Raw genomic sequence first — 19,610 nt, forward strand, 5'->3', positions numbered from 1 at the left:
ATTTCCTATATTACCCCTGTATTTTCCAAGGAAATTTGTAGAATTTTCATCATTACTTCAATCAAACGCAATCAAGTCAGAAGCAAAAAACACACCATACGATAAAACATTGAATTATTTACAAAAAAATTGTGCAAACTATTTTATTTGAAAGTGAATTGCAATTATAAATATATAATTTCAGAATAAACAGTGTTTAAAACATAAATATAAACAATATGTCGCTGTTTGGTTCATTAATGGGTGACTTCGATGATGACATCTTTGGGTAAGTTGGAATGGAAGAAGAAAAAAAAAATAAGTGGTAGAGAAGACTTTTAAAAGCTATTGAAAAAATCGTATGTAAATGTGTATATATTATATATTTTTTTAGTTTTTTATCGTATTTGGGGCGTGGAAAATTTTCTTGTCAATTATAGGCAAAAATGCGAAAATTAAATTAGTTATTAGATGATTTTGAAAAGGAAAAATTGATCGAAATTGTTAGATGTCTATCTGTTCAATGAAAAATGTATGGCCATTACAATGAGATGTAGATAGTGGTGCTGTGTAAGGGTTTATTTTTTTTTTTGCTTTTTATGTAAAACCTGCTCTGTACTACCCCCACTCTTGTCCCACCACATAGGGTGTTATGAAAATAATCAATAATTATTTAATTTTCAAAAAATAAAAAAGTAAATACACTTGTTTAGAAAATTCAAAAAATTTATTATTGATTAATGAAATTGTTTTGTTTTATAAAATTGTCATATTTATTTTTTATTTTATTTGGTTATTTGAATTTTTATAAATTTCTGTTTATTAAAATGCCTAATAAAAGAAAAAAGAAGAAAACGTCATTTAAAGCTAAGCCTAATCTAGATGTAGTTATTTTCCAATATCCCTTTGTTGTAGTAGTTAACAGTTTAATGTTAGTTGTTTTTGTTTTTCTAAAGAGATCTTTGCTAATTATATTTGTTGTTATTTCAGAAATCACATGAATGCTATGAATATGCAGATGCGTTCTATGAACCGTTTGATGAATTCGTTTATGCCCGATCCCTTTAATATGTTGACCAATTTTGATGGCGGTTTTCAACAAAATGCTTTAATGGAACGTCAAAATCCTCATCCTATGGGTGGTTTATTTGGTTTTCCTGCCATGCCCAATATGAATCGTTTATTAACTGCAGGTAAGTCGTCAACTAAATATGTTTATTAAATAATTTAAAAGTAAACAATTATAAAAAACTTTAAATTTTTAAAAAAATTTAACAATTAATTAAACAAAATTATATAAATATTTTAATTTTAGATATTGGCAATAATGGCGGCGCTGCATTTTGTTCAAGTTCTGTCATTACCATGTCTTCTGGACCGGACGGACGTCCACAAATCTATCAAGCTACTAGCAGCACAAAAACTGGACCAGGTGGCATACGCGAAACCCGCCGTACTGTACAGGACTCAGTTAATGGTGTTAAAAAAATGGCTATCGGTCATCATATCGGTGATCGTGCTCATATTATTGAAAAAGAACAAGATTTACGTTCGGGTCAATTGGAAGAACATCAAGAATTCATTAATTTAGACGAAGATGAAGCCGAAGATTTTGATCGTGAGTTTACAACAAAAGCACGTGGTTCTGCTGGACGTATGGGGGCTAGAGCTATATGTGCTGCCGGACCTGTAGCACCACCGCAACAATCACTTACCATCGAAGAAATTGAGGATGACGACGATGATGTTATTGAAACGGTTCCTCATGTCCAAAGACCTTCGTCATCATCTTCACAACATCGTAGACATATGCCAGCTATACCAGCACCATCCCAACCACCATCAACTCAATTACATCAAAATAGGTAAGTCTTTATTTGTTTAGATTAAAGTTAAGGGCATTTTTTGTGTTAATAATTGTAAATATTTTCATTTTCATTATTTTGTTTATTTGTCAAAATTGTTTTTTGTAAATGAAGTTATTAGTATTTATTAAATTAATAATTTTAAAGCTTTAGCAGAAGAAAAAGCTAGCTTAATATTTATTTAGCTAAAAACGCACTTTGTGAAACAAAACAGAAATGATAGACTGTTTAAACAGTATTTATTTAGCTAATTCATAAGTTAAAGGAAACTACAGACAAAATTAAACAAAAACAAATAAATTTTAATCATAACTCAGTATAGATTATTGCGGTTAAAAATTTTGTTTTAATTTTGTCTACAGACTCCTTTTTAACTAAAAAAAACTAAAGCTCGCCTTCCAATTTTTTTAAAAAAATATTCCTCATTTTGACTTAAATTTTTTTGTTTTTAATAAGTAAAATAAATGTTCAATTACAAATATTTGATCTTTTTGCAGATATAATCATTACTAAATACAAAAAAAAAACACTTAATACTTGCTTAAAAGTAAAAGTAAAAGCGTATAAATATTAAAAACCAAAACACTCCCAGCTACTTGCGATCTCTCTTCTAAATAAAAATAAAATCTTTTAAAAAGAAAATGCGCTTAAATTTAAAATACTAACGAAATACTTACGAAAAATCTTAACAGCAACAAATAATACTAATTAAAACTTAAAATAATTAAATCCAAAACCCAAAAATACACTCAGAGGTAGGCGGAAATAACTATTTTTCAAATTTATAATTTTCAGTTTAAAAATAACATTTTTATAGATTGTTTCTTTAGTTTTTGTTTTTTTTTTATTAAAATAACAACCCCTTCTAGTAACTCTTCATTAAAAACTTCTTTATATCAAGTATTTTCTTTTAAACTCATTCATCAAGTTATACATTTGTTTTAAATATAATTTTTTCTAATACATAATTTGGTTTCCACAAAAGATAAACACAAAATCGCATCATCTCAATCAATACTTAACTCTTTTTACATAATTTCAATTTAAATGTGAATGAAACAAAACAATATTTTTCTTTAAAATTCATCATTCAGCTCTACTTCTAAATTGAGTTCGTCTACTACTTCCTCGGCTACCAAAATGTCGCCGTCGTCGTCATCTTCTACGTCGAGAAATAATATAAATGACCGGTCCTCGACAACAGCAATGTCAACATCATCAACACCCACAATTACGACAAGCGGCAGTAGCAGTGTCAATAACAATCCATATTTATCGACTACTCCCAGACGTTCGACTTATCGTGGCAGTCATCATTTGACAGGAGCCTCTGCGCGCAGACCTCTGCGTACGCCTCCATCTTCGCCCTTAGCTACAACACCAACACTTCACAGTCACAGTACAACATCTACGCCAAGGTTTGTGTGTTTACCTTAACAAACAAAAAAACAATTATCAAACAAATTGTCTATTTTCATCATCTAAAAGCGTTTTTTTGCTAAAAAAAAATAATATATTACTGCGCAATAGCAACATTTATCTTAATATTACTTAAAGCTTTACGAAAATTACTTTAAATTCTTTAAATCTTTCAAAATATTTTGAAAAATTTAAACACATTTTGCTAAATATGCGAAAGAATGGAATATATCCTAATACATTTTTAGAACTACTTAAATTCGTTGGCTAATCGCTTAATGCCTGAGTGCCTTACTAAAACTTTGAAACATTTATTTTTATCAAAATTTTGCAAAACCCATTTTTCAAAAACAAACAAACAATTTCAAACATATTTAACATCATTATTAAATCTAAAATTCAAAATTTCTCTCTATTTAGAGATTGGCGTTTATATAACCCACGTTTTTATCGCAAGTAAACAGAAATCATAAAACGAAAACGAAAATTAAATGTTAAAGCAAAACCAACCAACAACGATCGCGAAGAATGAAACCCGATAATGTATTGCAGAAAACCACAAGAAAAAAAAATATGATAATGTTTTGAAATAATGCGTTCAGCTTAATATTATTACTACGACGTACAGCAAAATACTACCACCATCACTCCATCCATATACTCCACACATGTTTATTATTCAAGTAGTTTTAGTATTTCATCATCGCATAGATATCAAATGATAAAACAAAGGCAAAAGATGCATCATAGATAATTTCTAACAAAGAAACGAATACACGTTTTACCTTTTTCTGGTCCACAAAACGATTTTTTCTTTCTCTTCTCCTGTCTGTCTCTCACCACCATCTAGTGAAAATTCTTAAACAACAACGTACCTGGGTCTACGTGTAAGATTTTTGTTTAGTTTTCTTAATCATATTTACCTGCATAGAATTTCCTAATCCGCCTTCGCCTTCCTTTAATTTACTACATACATACATATACATTGGTTTAATTGACATCATCAATATTTTGTACAAATCTGTAAATACGTTTCCATCACTGGTCTTAAAAATGCCCTTCAAATCATACATACTTAATAATTAAGCTTAAATTATTTACAACATCTATGCCGTGTTTCTTTCTCATTATACATATGTATTTCCAAAGGGACATGTGTGCGTGTGTGTGCGTCGTCTAATTAACTACAAATCTTCATATGTGTATTATATTATTTATTGAATTCCTGCGAAGTTTGCTTGTGTTTCGTTTATTTATTTCATTTTAATTTGTGGTTTGCTTAATGTTTTTTAAAATGAAATAAGGAAATTAAAAATAGAACAAAAAACATGATGACGGCGACTACGGGTGGTAGCTTTATAACTATGAAACAATGGCTTCATATATATTTACTTTAAAATTGAAACCATAATCATGACATTTCATAAAACTTTTTATTTATATTTTTTATTTATATTTCTATAATTCGAACGATAATGAACCTTCTATAGAACCACTTCTATAGAATCTTTTCCTATAGAAAAGTTGTCTGTAACAGAGCTACATTTCCTTTAGAAAAGTTATCTGTAATAGAGCTACTTTTCCCTTAAAAAAGTTGTCTGTAACAAAGCATCTTTTTCTATATCTATAGAAAAGTTGTTACAGACAACTTGCAACAGAGCAACATTTTCTATAGTTTTTCTATAGAAAAGTTGTCTGTAACAGAGCAACTTTATCTATAGAAAAGTTGTCTGTAACAGAGCAACTTTATCTATAGAAAAGTTGTCTGTAACAGAGCAACTTTATCTATAGAAAAGTTGTCTGTAACAGAGCAACTTTATCTATAGAAAAGTTGTCTGTAACAGAGCAACTTTATCTATAGAAAAGTTGTCTGTAACAGAGCAACTTTATCAATAGAAAAGTTGTCTGTAACAGAGCAACTTTATCTATAGAAAAGATGTCTGTAACAGAGCAACTTTATCTATAGAAAAGTTGTCTGTAACAGAGCACCTTTATCTATAGAAAAGTTGTCTGTAACAGAGCAACTTTATCTATAGAAGAGTTGTCTGTAACAGAGCAACTTTATCTATAGAAAAGTTGTCTGTAACAGAGCAACATTTTCTATAGAAAAGTTGTGTGTAACAGAGCAACATTTTCTATAAAAAGTTGTGTGTAACAGAGCAACATTTTCTATAGAAAATATGTCTAACAGAGTAACTTTTTCTATAGAAAAGTTGTCTGCAACAGAACAACTTTTTCTATAGAAAAGTTGTCTCTAGATCAATTGAAAATTAATCTTTAAAAGTTGCTTAATTGTGTAAAAATTGTAATAGTAATTCCTTTTTAAAACAATTAACTTGCAATCCTTAATCTTAATCTAAGAGCATCTTTTATATGTAAACTAAAGCGAGAAAACGACTGTTAGTTATTAAACAAATGCATGCACTGTTTTTGTTAAAATGCCTTAAAAGATTTTGTTTATTTTGATTATGTCATTTAATAACATTTTCATTACACATTTTTATTTGTTACGTATACCTTATAAACACTTAATTATTGAATAATTATTTAATTTTATATAATTTTTTCATTCAATTAACTTCTCTTTACAATTTTAAACTCCTAAATGTTCAATACTACTCCTTTTATTATATGTTTTTATATAAAACTTTATCAATATGTTAAAAAATACGATAATAAAAATATATTTTTAAAATTTACAGCGTACATCCACATCCTTATAATACCTCGGCAGCCAGACGTTCCCATCATCATCACCACAGCCACCACCATCAGCATCGTCCTAAACAACATGGAACAAAACCACAGTATACCACAACTACTACTTCTGCTAACAGCAATAATCAAACATCTGTCTCTCAGTCACAACAGCAACAACAACAACAGCGGGAGGACGATAGCAACTCCAAATAAATGTGTGACCAAGATTTTAAATAATTGCAAAAAAGAAAAACTTTCATGTTTTTCTTAAGATTTGTTTTGGGAACGAACAGAAAATTATATTAGGATTACATTTAAATTAACTATGGACAAAATTATTAATATTATTTACCTTATTTTATCTTAAAAATTACATTTAGTTTATTTAGTTTTACTACAAATATCTAATATCTCAAACAAAATTCTATCAACTGTGTGAATGAGTCCGAGAGAGAAAGAAAGTACGTAAGATAAATTCCAAGTATGATTGTTGTAACAAACAAAACTTTTGGTCTTTGTTGGTATGGCTGGCCGTGTTAAGTTGGCAAAGAATTTTACTAAAATTGGATTTTTTAAAGCTTCCTTTTTTTCAAAACAAATTTATAAAAAATAATATATTTTATGCATTTTTTTAAGTTTCCTTTTAATAACACTATTCTTGTAATGGAATTTTTAATTTAATTTAATTTGATTTCCTTTTTTTATGTTTTTTTTACAAAATTCAAGTCCCTTTTTTAAATTAAAAAATTCAATTAATATCATTTATGTTCTATTTTAGTTTTATTTAAACGTAATAAAACAATATCGTAACGTAATGTAGTATGTAATAATAAAAAAATAACAAACAAGTAATAATTATAATGAAAAATCACTTAAACAAAAGAAAATCAAACAAAAAATTGTATCTAAAATGTTTCTTGAATAAAACAGTATATAAAACCAAGATAAAGGGAAAAACGGTGGTGCATGGCTTTGCTTGAGTTTTTAATTGTCCGCAAAATAATGGCATACTTTAGGGCTTTTGCATATATATAATTTGAGGTAAAAAATAAACCGGCATTTTCAAGACATACCTTAAGGCGGTAAAATTTAAAAAATTATAAAAATCACCCTACTAATCATTTCTGATGGCCTGGTATTTTGCCAAAATTTTAAAATTTGTGAATCGGGCTAAATTTTCTAGTTAGGGTGTCCCGTACATAGAAAAAAATAATTTAACGAGGAGTAATTAAATAAAACGAAAAATTTTGTGCAATTTAATGGAGAAATGAATTTTTCCTAATTTATTCATACATTTTATGAAAAATACAATGAAATTGATACGATGAATTTGTTCCAGCAACTACTATTGTGTGATATTTGATATTTTTCAACAATTATTACGTTTTTTGGAACAGATGCTGTACATTATTGTTGCATTGGTATAAATTTTTGTTTTATAATGATATTTTCCAGTACTATTCAGATTTGCGGTGCATACAGTACAACCTTTCGGAACTGAATAATAAACTGGCAAATCTGAATAGTACTAGAACATACTATTAACATAATTATATAAATATGTGCATAATTTTAAAACTAATTTTACAAAACATGTTGTATACAATATAACAATAATAAAAAATAATGATTTTCGATTACTGCCGTAAAATTCTGGCTGAATTACACGGTTCCTCCAGAAATGGATTTGTTTATACACTCGTTGAACTTTTGATAAGCTGACGCATGTGCTGCTTTTTGGCTTTGTTAGCAGAAATACCCCCAACGGCATTTATTACTCGACTAAAGATGATGTGAATCATAATTTTATTATAATTTTGCTGCTCTTCTATGCGTTTTTGCTTGTATATCCTACAATCAGTTTAACCTAAAATATAAATATATATTAAAATTAACTTCTTTATTATGCTAATAAAAATGTTAAAATACTAAATAGTGTGACTGAAATCGATATATTTGAAACTGTGTAATGAAATTCGATATTTTCAAGGTGTCAAGTCAAATCTGTCCATTCCGTTCAAAAGTGCTCGAGTAAGATTTCTTATTGAAATGAAACTAAAATCTAGTATAGATTTCTTGTCAGATATAGAAACCTTCAGCATCAGATTGTATGGATGACTTAAATATGGATGTACTTAAATTTGCTAGAAACAAATGTTTTCAAATCGTGTGTATGAAATCAATTTCCTTCACATATTACAGACCGAATAGTCCATAGGTGAGTTTTAGTACTTGTCAAATTTGCAAATTTTACAATAAATCCTCCCGTACACAAATTGTTTATATGTTCTGAAGTTCTGAATCTTTCTTGGGAACAAAATCTCATTTAAATGCTATAAGCAGCAAATGTTTTGAAATTGTGTTTTAGAACTCAATTTTCTTCCCATATTACAGACCGAATAGTCACATTTGCTCGATCAAATTGATTATCGAGACTCGATACGAAGTATCAGTAATCAGTTTCTTATAAAAATATTCGTAACAATTTAATGATACATACCTTATACTTTACTTCCAATCTAGTCCTTAACTAATAACCGCAAACTCCAAAACTCAATGTTCCAGCTGGGCTTCAGATTCTCTCCAGTTACGTTTAATCATTTCCACAATTTGTTTAAATAACTGTGATTTGGAGAAATAAAAACCAGCACAGCAAAAAATAAACAGCCAAGCCAATATAAGTACATAATCTGTGTGATGTTGTACTTTCAAGGGTAATGGTGAGGGATTGCCATGCTTAGGCACTTCGGCTGGTTTAAGTCCTGTATGGCGGGTAACAAAGGTATTGAGATTACCTTGAGCACGGTACTTAACCACTGGTCTGCCTTGATGGAACAGCATAAGTGTAGGTAAAGCCACTATACCAAATTCTGTATTAAAACTGGGAAATTTGTAAGCATCTATGGCTGCCACCGGTATGGTTTTGAAAGCATACGGTAAATCATTTATGGGAATGGCCACCAAGGAGCAAGTGAAACAGCTGGGAGTATAGAAAAATACCAAAACACAGCTACCAGGCTGATAACGTTTGGTATTATTGCCTATGGGCTTAAGTAAATCCACAATTTCCTGTACACTTTCCATAACACGAAACTTATTGGTGCCATTAACTATGGATGGATGCTCCGGCAGACATTTAACCATTATAGGTGGTTTGCGTGGACTTTCCGAGGCAGTTGTTGAGGGTAGTAGGTGTAATATATACTCATCATCCATGTGGCATTGTTGCGAGTCCTTATAGCTGATGTAATGCAAAAAACTATATAAACACTGACCTCTGGAGACACCCAATTCGTCTACGGTCATTTCTTCAACGGATTTTGTGGTATTGCTGGCATTATTGGAACTATCCTTTTGTAAGAAATCAAAAAGTTTGTAGACACTGCCAAAAAATGAATTCTTAGTGGCCGCCTGAGTTCCTGCCACACAGATTGCTGTAAATATCAGAAATAATTGTTATTTTCATAAAATAAACACAATATGTTAATGTTTAACTTACTAATAATTAAAAATAATGCAAAAATATTAGTTTTCATTTCTGTTTGTTACTTTTCTTTGAAAAAAATTAAAACTTTATTCTTTACCCAGCTGTTTTATATTTTATGTTATTAGCACTAGTAACGCGACAAGCAAATAATCGGTAATCGCTTCTATTGCATTAAAAAGCAGGCTGCCAGATTGTTTACTTGAGTAATAGTGCTACCATGTTTTTACATTTTCTTTATAGTTATTCCGTTATTTTTAAAAATAGGTTTAAGAGAATAATTTTCGGGCAAAAATAAATTGTGTTACAAAAAGTTAAAAATTTCTTTAGTTTTTATAGGAGTGATCGCAAAATAAAGATCTATTTTAAATTTAACGTGTTTTAATGAAAAAACAAACATGTTATTAATATATTTAGTTGATTTTATAATTTATTTAAATAAAAGTAGATGCAATTTTTTAAAAATTTGTAAAATATCAGGAGTAAAGGTCAAACATGGGCCGATCTTCATTAAATTTGGGAAAAGGATATATTTTTATATAACAGTTAGTTTTGTTGAGTTTCATTGCGATACAAATGGTTACAAGTCAATTTTAGGCGTTTAAGACATTTTTTTAAGGGGGGTTTGTATGTGGGCTAGGGTCAAATAAGGACCGATAATTACGAAAATCTTCGTGTCATTTATACTTATATAAAACTTATTTGTGCCAATTTTTAGAGAGATAATAGTATATTTGGCATAATTATTTCATAAAAAGCACAAATCGGAAGTTACGGTTGTATGGGGCCTAGGTAATATAATGTCCGTGTGGACATGCTTGGTCCAAATGTCATCAAATTATCTTAAAAATTGCAGCCTGTAGCTTGCGCACAAGGTTTACATGGATAGCCAGCCGGACAGACGGACATGTCTTAATCGACTCAAACAATGATTATGAATCGATCGGTATACTTTAAGGTGGGTACAACAGGACTAATATTTTTGTGTGTTACAAACATCAGCACAAACGTATAATACTTGTTATTTTATTAAACCCTTTTCTTAACTTAATTGCACTTCATGTTTGTTTAGACCTGGTTCACACTGGGAAACTTTTGATTTTGTGTGTGAGAGAAAGAGATAGTTGATATTTCTCACACACAAATATCAAAAGATTTCCAGTGTTAACCTGGTCTTAGTTTACCTTTCTTGCGACGATTTGTTATGTGAAATGAAAAACTTTTGCAATTGTATATCCATTTGATTTTTACTTAAATTATTAGAAAATTATTTTTTATTTCTTAAGTTCGTTTTACCAATATTTACTTGACCAAAATGAACATTATCCAATATATATCCTTCTATTGCAACAACTGCTTATTTCTGGCCATTATAAAAAAAAATAAAACTTTTCTTGTGGTTGTTTGAGTGAATGGTAAGAAAAGGTAATAAAGATTCTGCCTAAAACTTTAGTTGTGAAAACCAAGAATAGAACAAGTGAAAAACAAAAACTCATATAAAATGAAAGAAAATCTTAAGTTTATGTGATAAGTTTTTGGTAGTAGAAATGTCATTCACTCATTCATTGGCTTGCAAGTCTTGAAAGTTTACTCCATATACATATACTCCTGCTGTTATATGGATAGAGGGAGTTTGTGCCATGTATTTATCTAAATTGCAATTTACAATCAAAATCTAAGAGAAAGGCTGAAATATTGTTTTTTTTTGTCTTTAGATTTCTTTACCTAAAAAATACATTTAAAATGATGATGATGGGCAAAAGGCCAAAAAATAACTTAAATCTTTTAAAAATATTGAAAAATGTGTCTGTTACATGTTTTCTTTTTATGTGGGTGAGGAGTTTTCTATATTATTAAAAAAATATCCACTAAAAAGTTTTCTTGGCTATAAACGAAACACTCAAGATTATATTTTTATTGTATTGTTTAAATTTTTAAAAAAAAAGTTCGTTTCTTTTAGTTGTTGTTGTTTTCCATAAATTATATTTTGTTTCTTTATTTGAATGTCTTTAAGTTGTTATTTTCTATTATGCATATTAAAAAATGTATATTCCAACTGCATAATGTTGACAAGTTGTTAAAATTTTCTTACAAGAAAACTAAAGGAACTCAAAGGAAAAAAAACAGAAATTTCAGCCAAAATATAGAAGAAATGAAGCTTAGAGCAATGAGTTAATATGACATTTCCATGAATATTCAATATATACATAGTTTTATTTTAATATTTTATTCCGTGGAGTATATACTTGATATTGAAGAGACATTGCACTTAAAATGTGCAGAATACGTTTACACTAGCAAAGTAAAAAAATAAAAAATATTTTGCATTTTATGTTTATCAGTAAACATTAAACAGAAACTAAATGATGAATTCTAAAGCTATGTATACACGTTTGTTAGATCTTACAACGTTGGCAGTAAAATGTGCAGAAAATATCTAATAACTGTGTCGACTTACAAAATTTTGTCAACATTTTCAGTACCTAATGGTTTTTCTGACAACGTTGGAAAAGAAAAATAGTATGTTCACACGATTGTTAAACATTTTGTGCACATTTTACTGACAACGTTGTAAGATGTGACAACCGTGTATCACAGCTTGAACACATGTCTTAAGTGGACGAGGAGTTTTTTTCTGCAGTCTCCTGCTGTTTATTTGCTTTACTTAAGATTACATACTTAACTTTCAAACTGTTTCTTTAATTCATTTAACTTTGTCAAAAATTCATCTCTTTGAGATCTTCTTAGTGCCAAACTTTCCTTGGGAACCATTTTCTCACACTGGTTTGATAATTTTTCCAAAGTAGGGCCCTCTTTCATATCCGGTGTAGGTTCATAGGTTTCACTGACTTTAAAAATTTCCTGTCCAAAACGTTTAACATAATCGGCAATGCCATCAGCATTCAAATGTGCAGTTTCTAAAGGACCCAAAAAAGCATAACGTAAACCTAAACCCTCTGTCATAACGGTATCCACATCGGCCGCGGTTAGTATATCATTTTCGATTAAATGCCATACTTCATTTAAAATGGCATATTGTATGCGATTGGTGGCAAAACCCAAGACTTCACGAGTTAATGTTACCGGTTTTTGTTTAATTTCCAACATTAAATTTTTGGTAAATTCTACAGCTTTTTTAGAAGTCCAGGGTGCAGGCACAATTTCTACTAAAGGTATATAATAGGGTGGATTTAAGGGATGTGATACCAAAATCTATTACCGGTAGAGAGAAAAAAAGAAAAACATATTGAATTTCACAAACATATTGAGCAGAAGTGCTGCCTGCAAGCATATGCTGTTGCATATGGAGTTTGTTTTAGTGTTTTTTTTGTTATTTTTGTCCTTACATTTTCTTTGTGCTTTAAATCTTGACTAAACAACGATGGCATAAAAGTACTCGTCGAACTGGAAATAATTGTTTTTGCTTCGACTATATCATCCAATTGTTGGTACAATGACTTTTTCCATTCAATACGTTCGGGTATGCATTCTTGTATGAATATGGCATCTTTAACTAACTCTTTAATGTCGGTGGTGGTTTTTATGCACTTAAATTGTTCGCTAGAATTTAAGTTGCCTCTTAGAAGTTTTTGTTCTTCCAGACGTTTCAATTCTTGTTCAATATATTCCAAAGCGGAAGTTAGTTGTTGTGGTAGAATATCATATAACATAACCTGATAGCCGGCAGAGGCGAATAACATGGACCAGGCTCGTCCTATAAGACCGCTATAAGTTGAATTATATATTTTTTGAGAACTTTTTCATTTTATTTTTTTTCTATATACTATACCTTCCCACGATACCAATTTTTTCAAATTTCATTTTGTTGTTTTTAAAACTTTTCTTTACAACTGCCACTACTTGAATGATATTTTGTATTTGATTTAATATTTAAAACAGTTTCAATCATATTTAAGGCTTGCGGAACAATTATCGTACATTTGTATAGTTGTACACTACATTTTTTTCTCATAACATTAGATCATTAATCGTTAAGTAACAAAATTGTTTTATTACTTATTTATCTGTTATTTCTGATAATCGTTAAGTAACAAATTTGAAAAAAATAACTCCTTTTCTTTTTTCGAAATGTTATAAAAATGATTTGTATTTAATAGCTTTCACTATAAATCGACACTAAAATATTCATCTCTAGAGTATTTAAAAGTCGTTAAATTTGAATATAAAAATATTTTTCTCATATTAAAAAATGTTGTTCTTAAAACTTAAAGACTCTTATCATTTAAAATTGTATTCTTTCTTTTTTTATACACATCAGCTAATTTTATTTGTACCAGCATATTTATTTAATAATAAATAATAATTCATTATGTCTTTGTGTATACAATATTATCATCACTCCCAGAGGAGTTCAATTTATGGGGTCAGTAGTGGCGAATAAATGAAATGTAATATTAAACAAGCTATAAACTCATAAAAATTAATTATAATTGTCTTGTTATTTAGTTTTAATAGTTGCAAAAAAATATATATAAAAAATTTATTAACTAAATGAGGCATAAATTTAATAATAATTAATTAATTGAATTGTAATGAAAATTATAAATTTAATTCCAAGGGATTAAAAGTAAGAAACATAGTATACAAATATGTATACCATCATAATGGAGAATAGGATCTCATTTCATAATCACATATTCTAACAAGTAAAAGTTTTTTTGTAAAAAAAATTCATTTTTTTAGCCTTACAAATAATTTATGTTTTATGTACTTACATACCTTTTTCAGCTTTTGTGGGTTGTTTTCACTCAAAGCAATAGACCAACCGGCCGGCCGGCATAATTGAAAATGATAGTAGAAAATATGACCATGGTTATCTAAAATAAATAAAAACACATTTACATACTTAGTTAAACTTACAGTTGCTATCAAGATTTTTTTGTTTGTTTTTCTTTTTTTTTATAAATTTATATACTTCATAAGCTTCCGGCATATTTAAATTAGAAATAAATTAAATTTTCTATAACGAAAAAATGAAAATAAAATGGAAGGGTATAAAAAAATGAATAAAATTAAAATTTATTTACAAAAAATCCCAGCAAATAATTGATGTCATACATACACAAAGCAATATCCTTTCAATGACACGCTTATTTTAAATTCATAGGTTTTTCACCCGAACTTGAAGCAATTTGGGTTACTAGTTCTAATGAAAATACTACATCTTTTTCCATACGTTTTTTTGCTGGGATATTAAAAAAAAACTAGCAGAACATTATAGTCGGGCTTTATGATATCATACCGCAGGGATAGGTTATAAATGTTCGATCGTTAACTTGCATGAAAGTTTTATAAATGTTTGTATAAACTGCACCACTAAAAAAAATATTGACCATACACACATCCCCCAGGGGCATGTTACATTGGTGAAGCCTCCACCTTGGTGTTATTGCAATCCCGGGGTATAAAGAGGTAGCCAAAAAATTGGTTACAATCTACTGTTTGGTTTAGTCCTTGCCTAGATTGAATGAGGTCAGACCAGGGCACCGCATAATCTGGTACTACGGGTGGACAGTTGCCCGCAGGACTATGTCCTGGCTGGTGATTTGGTTGAGGTTCCTTCGGGATCCACGTAGTGGCTGTGGTTTAAACCCAAATTCGCGAGAATAGTAAGTGGCGGTTAAAAGACTGATGCATGATAATAGTCAATATTTCGGGATAAGATCGGTGCTGTTGCCAAAACAACTGATACCCCATAGAGGAATAACTGTGGTACTAAGCGTTCGAAAAGAATTGGTATTAATTGTATAATGTACGGAATGAATGTGAGGTACCGCGGGCCTCACCCCACACGTCTATCTATAATGAATGTGTCGTATGAATTAGGTGTGTGCTAGGTTGAATAATGATGGATGAAAGGTATCATATACAAATGATACCATTTGTATATGATATGATTCCTTGTCCAGATATGTTCAGAATCTTCTCTGTTCGTATCAGAATTACCACAGTGTGTTCCTGTGAGTAAGAACAATGTCTTTGGCTTATTTGATGGATTCGTACTTCGGTCCACCGCTTACGTCTCAACAGTGGCCATCCAATGGTCAGATATTAGATAGTTCGAGTACTTTAGCAAAGTACTTGCGCATAGACTGGTCAAAGCCAATGTACAAAATTTGCCAACTGAGTTCCTCATTGAAGAATAAAGAGGCGATGGTAGACCGTTCTCAAGTCTACCCAGTGGATGAAAAAGACCACCATGAAATAAGGCCTGTTGTGCGCTCCTTAACCAGTGCCACGGGTGGAAATCGAACCCACCACCTCCGGTCTACCAGACTGAACACTAACTACTAACCTATCGGAGGACACAAAGGTAAAAGGTATAAAATAAATGAACTCACTGATGTGAACGTTCACATGGCCGGTCCACTACAATTACATATGGAGATGCTACAATTACATGTATGCCAGCATTCATTTTTGTGTACATATGTATGTATTTATATGTTACTTACTTATTTTTGATCTTACTTAACATTTATAGATCTCATTGAATATTATTTTATTTTAATTGTACCATTTAAAACTTTGCAAATGTTTATATTATTTTTTTTTTTTTTTGCTGTTTTGTAGTTTTTATAAAGCTAGTAGCTTTAATTAGCCATATAAGGCCCTAAGGGCTCGGTTATGTAAATGAAGAATTAATAAAAAAAAAAAAAAAAGATGCGGGCTTTCACATTGCCGGTCCACTATAATTACATATGGAGATCTGAGTGATATTGGTGATAGGGGCTCTATGGGGCTTAACATTATATACCCGTTGTACTATAATTGCTAACCTATGATTTTCTTACTTAATAACTTTCATACATATTTTATTAATACCTTACCTACTTACTTACTTTCTTACTTACTAACTTACTTACTTGTACTTAATTACTTACTGACTTACACACATACTTACTAACTAACTTGCTACTTACTTTCTTACTTAATAACGGTTTTATTTGCTTACTTAATTACATATTTACTTAATGAATTACTTATTTACTTACAAACATAATTATTTACTTAATTACTTACTAAAAATTTCAAAATTCTACAATTCATGCCTAAAATTAAAATCAAATTTTTCATTATTTTTTATAGCAAAATATTCACATTATTTATTTACATTTTTCTTAAAATATTTTCTGTTGTTCAACATTCGTTGCGAATTAAAAGCACGTTTAATATTAAACGTGACAATGTTTTTCATGATTTTATAACAAGAAATTGTATTATTGTGTTAATTCTAGTAAATCTGAATGCCTAACAAATAACATTTCAATTGTTGAGTAAAGTTAAGCTAAAAGGTAGATTTCGTATTAAAAGATAAAATCTAGATAATTAAGTTTCAATTTTATGTTATTAATAATTCTTTTTAATAAAATTTAATTAATATTACTTATATGTAATAATAATAATGGAAAATTTTGAGAAATTCCTAAATTGTATTGCCTACAGAATATCCCTTATTCAATCTTGGTATGTATGCTATGTAATTATATTAGTATTTATTTGTACGTTTTCTACATTGCTGATGTCTCCCAGAAAGTAATTGTGTTAGAATTTTGTGTTAATTTTGTTAATAAATATTTCGTAAAAAAAAGTTTTATAACTTTATTTTATTTTTAAGCTTGTTATAAATTCAAATCTTTGTTGTTAAACTATGTGTATGTCATGCTTTGAACAGGAGGCTGTCGTTGCTTGCAAATGTATAAAGTTATTATTTTTGTTAAACGATTTAAAGGAAAATATGCATACATACATATACATATGTATATAATAAAAATTAATTAAATTTGTTATTGTGGTTAAAATTTCAATTATACAAATGAAATTAATAAGACTTTTTTATTTAATAATATATGTATGTTGCTATTTGGATGAGAGTGATAATAGGTAAAAAATGTTTTACAAATAAAGAGTATTAGGGTTAAAATATGATTACATTGGGTTCATTGCATTAGTTATTTTTTAAAGATTGCATTACTAACTACGTCAAACAAGTAAAGTTTTAATAATCTCCAGTAAGATAGTGGTTAGTGTTTTAGTTTGTTAGACCAGAGATGGTGGGTTCGATTCCCACCTGAGGCACTGATTAAGAAGAGCACAACAGACAATATAAAGGCCTAGAGTATAACCTCTGACTCTGTATATGTACATTCTTCCACAAAATCTGGACTATTGGATTGAAAATGATCAAATAATCCTCCTTTTTCATTACAGCATCTAATTTTCCTAAAGTACCGAGATTTTACCAAGTGAAATAAGCCCACACCATCAGACTACCACCCCCATGTTTCACCGTTTCTTTTACTTGTTGCTTTTTTAAGCTTTCATAAGGGCGGTGCCAGTAATATTCCTTGCCATCAGACAGAAAACGATTAGTCTTCGTTTCATCAGACCATATAACCCTTTTCCAGTCATCAACACTCCAACTTTTGTGCTTCTTGCTAAATTTAAGACGATCCTTCACATTTTTTTCTAATAATGTTGGTGTTTTCTGCTTTACGGCTGATATAACTTACTTCTACGAAGAGCTTTATTGGATGTCCATTCACTTAAGGTATTTGTGCTTTTACCTGTTTGGATGTCAATAAACGCTTCATAGTTCTGGCATCTCTCTCCGAAAGCAAGCACGATCGACCTTTCTTAACTGCTGGATTGCTTATATGTTTTCTTTTTCTCACTTGTAACACTCTTCGGTGGCGAATTCCTAACTTCTTGGCAATATGACGAGCACAGTAATTTTTTTTTTTAATTCGACCATTTGGTTTTCCAATAAACTTAATATTCTTCTTATTAAAACTAGAAAATTAAAATATTTTATTGGGTTTCTAACATAAATTTGATTGATATGTAGCCAGATTTGCCCGCCACTGTACATACTTCTTTCAAACTAACTAACTAACTAACAACAATTAGAAATACATTTAACACTTTGTATAAAACGACCTACTCGACGCATAAGTAATATTTTCTTATACCCTTGACTAAATAACACTCATACGTTACTAAGTTACATAAAATTCATATTCATAGTCTACAAATTTAAATAAATATTTTCGATATTTAAATTGTATTTAAATAAAAATACATTTAAACAGAAAGTAGAAAAATGTTAGAGAATTGCAACAACTATACAAATTAAATCTACCTTAACAAATTAAAAAGTTGTGTTCATATTTATACTATAATTAAATGACAAACAAAAATGTTTCTTCTAAACCACAATTTACATAAAAACCCATAATTTAAAAGTTAGAAAAATAGATACAAATATATACACAAACCTACAAGCAAGTCATACTTCAGGGACTTTCTTATAAAATTTGTGGTTTATTTCTTGGTTTTATTTTTCTCTTTTTTACAATTTTTCATTGTCAAGGTAGGAGTGGTCATTATTTAACATGTCTCCATAATGATAAACAACTATCAACATGATAAGGCAAAAAATGCAAGAAAAAAAAGTCAAATAAAATACAAGAAAAAAAGTGAATAAATGAATCTACGTACGTAAATGTAGACAAAAATCATCACATAACAAGAATATTTTTTAATGGTAGTTTATATTGTTTTGCTTTATTTTCTTTATTTTCCAAGGAGGCAGGCAGTAAGTATGACATTGTTATTGTGTTCCACATATACAGTATAACCTCATCATACCTAAGCGACAGTTTGAAAATAACAAAATAAAATTCTTTAAACTTAAATGAAAATAATGTACGTTTGTATGAGTTGCATTTTTATAAACATATAAAGAATGTTTGCGTGATTCCCTACAGTTCGTATAACTACACTCTGAAATACAGTATGGTTTACCTGCTGGATTTTTTTTGTTGCAACACTAAAGTGACAATTGTTTTCTATTTGTATTACAAAAAGAGCAAATATCAAGAACAAAAACTTATAAATTGAAAGTCAAGTGGTTAAACATTTAAAAGAAACTGCTGGGTTAGGTAAACACATAACACTGACACATTTATATAAATAAGTACATAAGTGTAACAGTAATGTACATATTTTTACATGCATAAACATGATTTTTGAAAAATGTTCACAATATGTCTGGTTTTATGTTGTTTTTTTTTATTTCAGTATTAAAAAATACATTTTAAGAGTAAATTGAATGGTGTAATATGTCAGAGTGAAGTAAA

General features: G+C 29.4%; 3 protein-coding genes across 6 annotated transcripts; 1 reads left to right on the forward strand and 2 right to left on the reverse strand.

Moving 5' to 3' along the window:
• The first annotated feature begins 44 nt into the window (after window positions 1-44).
• Window positions 45-6,815, forward strand: LOC111686010 (myeloid leukemia factor). 4 transcript variants are annotated; one of them, XR_006941247.1, is made up of 6 exons: window positions 763-910; window positions 970-1,172; window positions 1,295-1,844; window positions 2,939-3,262; window positions 3,684-4,150; window positions 5,966-6,104. XR_006941247.1 is itself a non-coding variant. In XM_023448304.2 (5 exons), the coding sequence occupies exons 1-5, from the start codon at window positions 219-221 to the stop codon at window positions 6,174-6,176; spliced, it is 1,338 nt and encodes a 445-aa protein (XP_023304072.2). In that variant the 5' UTR covers window positions 45-218; the 3' UTR covers window positions 6,177-6,815. The 4 variants fall into 4 exon arrangements, 3 of the variants coding, with proteins under 3 accessions (XP_023304072.2, XP_046809584.1, XP_046809583.1); XM_023448304.2 differs by lacking the exons at window positions 763-910; window positions 3,684-4,150 and adding an exon at window positions 45-268 and having other exon boundaries at window positions 5,966-6,815; XM_046953628.1 differs by lacking the exons at window positions 763-910; window positions 3,684-4,150 and adding an exon at window positions 527-549 and having other exon boundaries at window positions 5,966-6,815.
• Window positions 6,816-7,208: 393 nt separating this feature from the next.
• On the reverse strand, window positions 7,209-9,618 carry LOC111686011 (thioredoxin domain-containing protein 15). Its single transcript, XM_023448306.2, has 3 exons — window positions 9,463-9,618; window positions 8,464-9,397; window positions 7,209-7,830 (listed from the first exon to the last, which is right to left on the reverse strand). The coding sequence occupies exons 1-2, from the start codon at window positions 9,497-9,499 to the stop codon at window positions 8,517-8,519; spliced, it is 918 nt and encodes a 305-aa protein (XP_023304074.2). The 5' UTR covers window positions 9,500-9,618; the 3' UTR covers window positions 7,209-7,830; window positions 8,464-8,516.
• Window positions 9,619-10,725: 1,107 nt separating this feature from the next.
• LOC111686013 (lambda-crystallin) lies at window positions 10,726-13,396 on the reverse strand. Its single transcript, XM_023448308.2, has 3 exons — window positions 13,238-13,396; window positions 12,795-13,173; window positions 10,726-12,660 (listed from the first exon to the last, which is right to left on the reverse strand). Exons 1-3 carry the CDS (start codon window positions 13,267-13,269, stop codon window positions 12,127-12,129), a joined length of 945 nt encoding a protein of 314 aa, XP_023304076.2. The 5' UTR covers window positions 13,270-13,396; the 3' UTR covers window positions 10,726-12,126.
• Between the last annotated feature and the right edge of the window lie 6,214 nt (window positions 13,397-19,610).

Source organism: Lucilia cuprina, chromosome 6, assembly GCF_022045245.1.
Source record: "Lucilia cuprina isolate Lc7/37 chromosome 6, ASM2204524v1, whole genome shotgun sequence".
Taxonomy (NCBI): domain Eukaryota; kingdom Metazoa; phylum Arthropoda; class Insecta; order Diptera; family Calliphoridae; genus Lucilia; species Lucilia cuprina.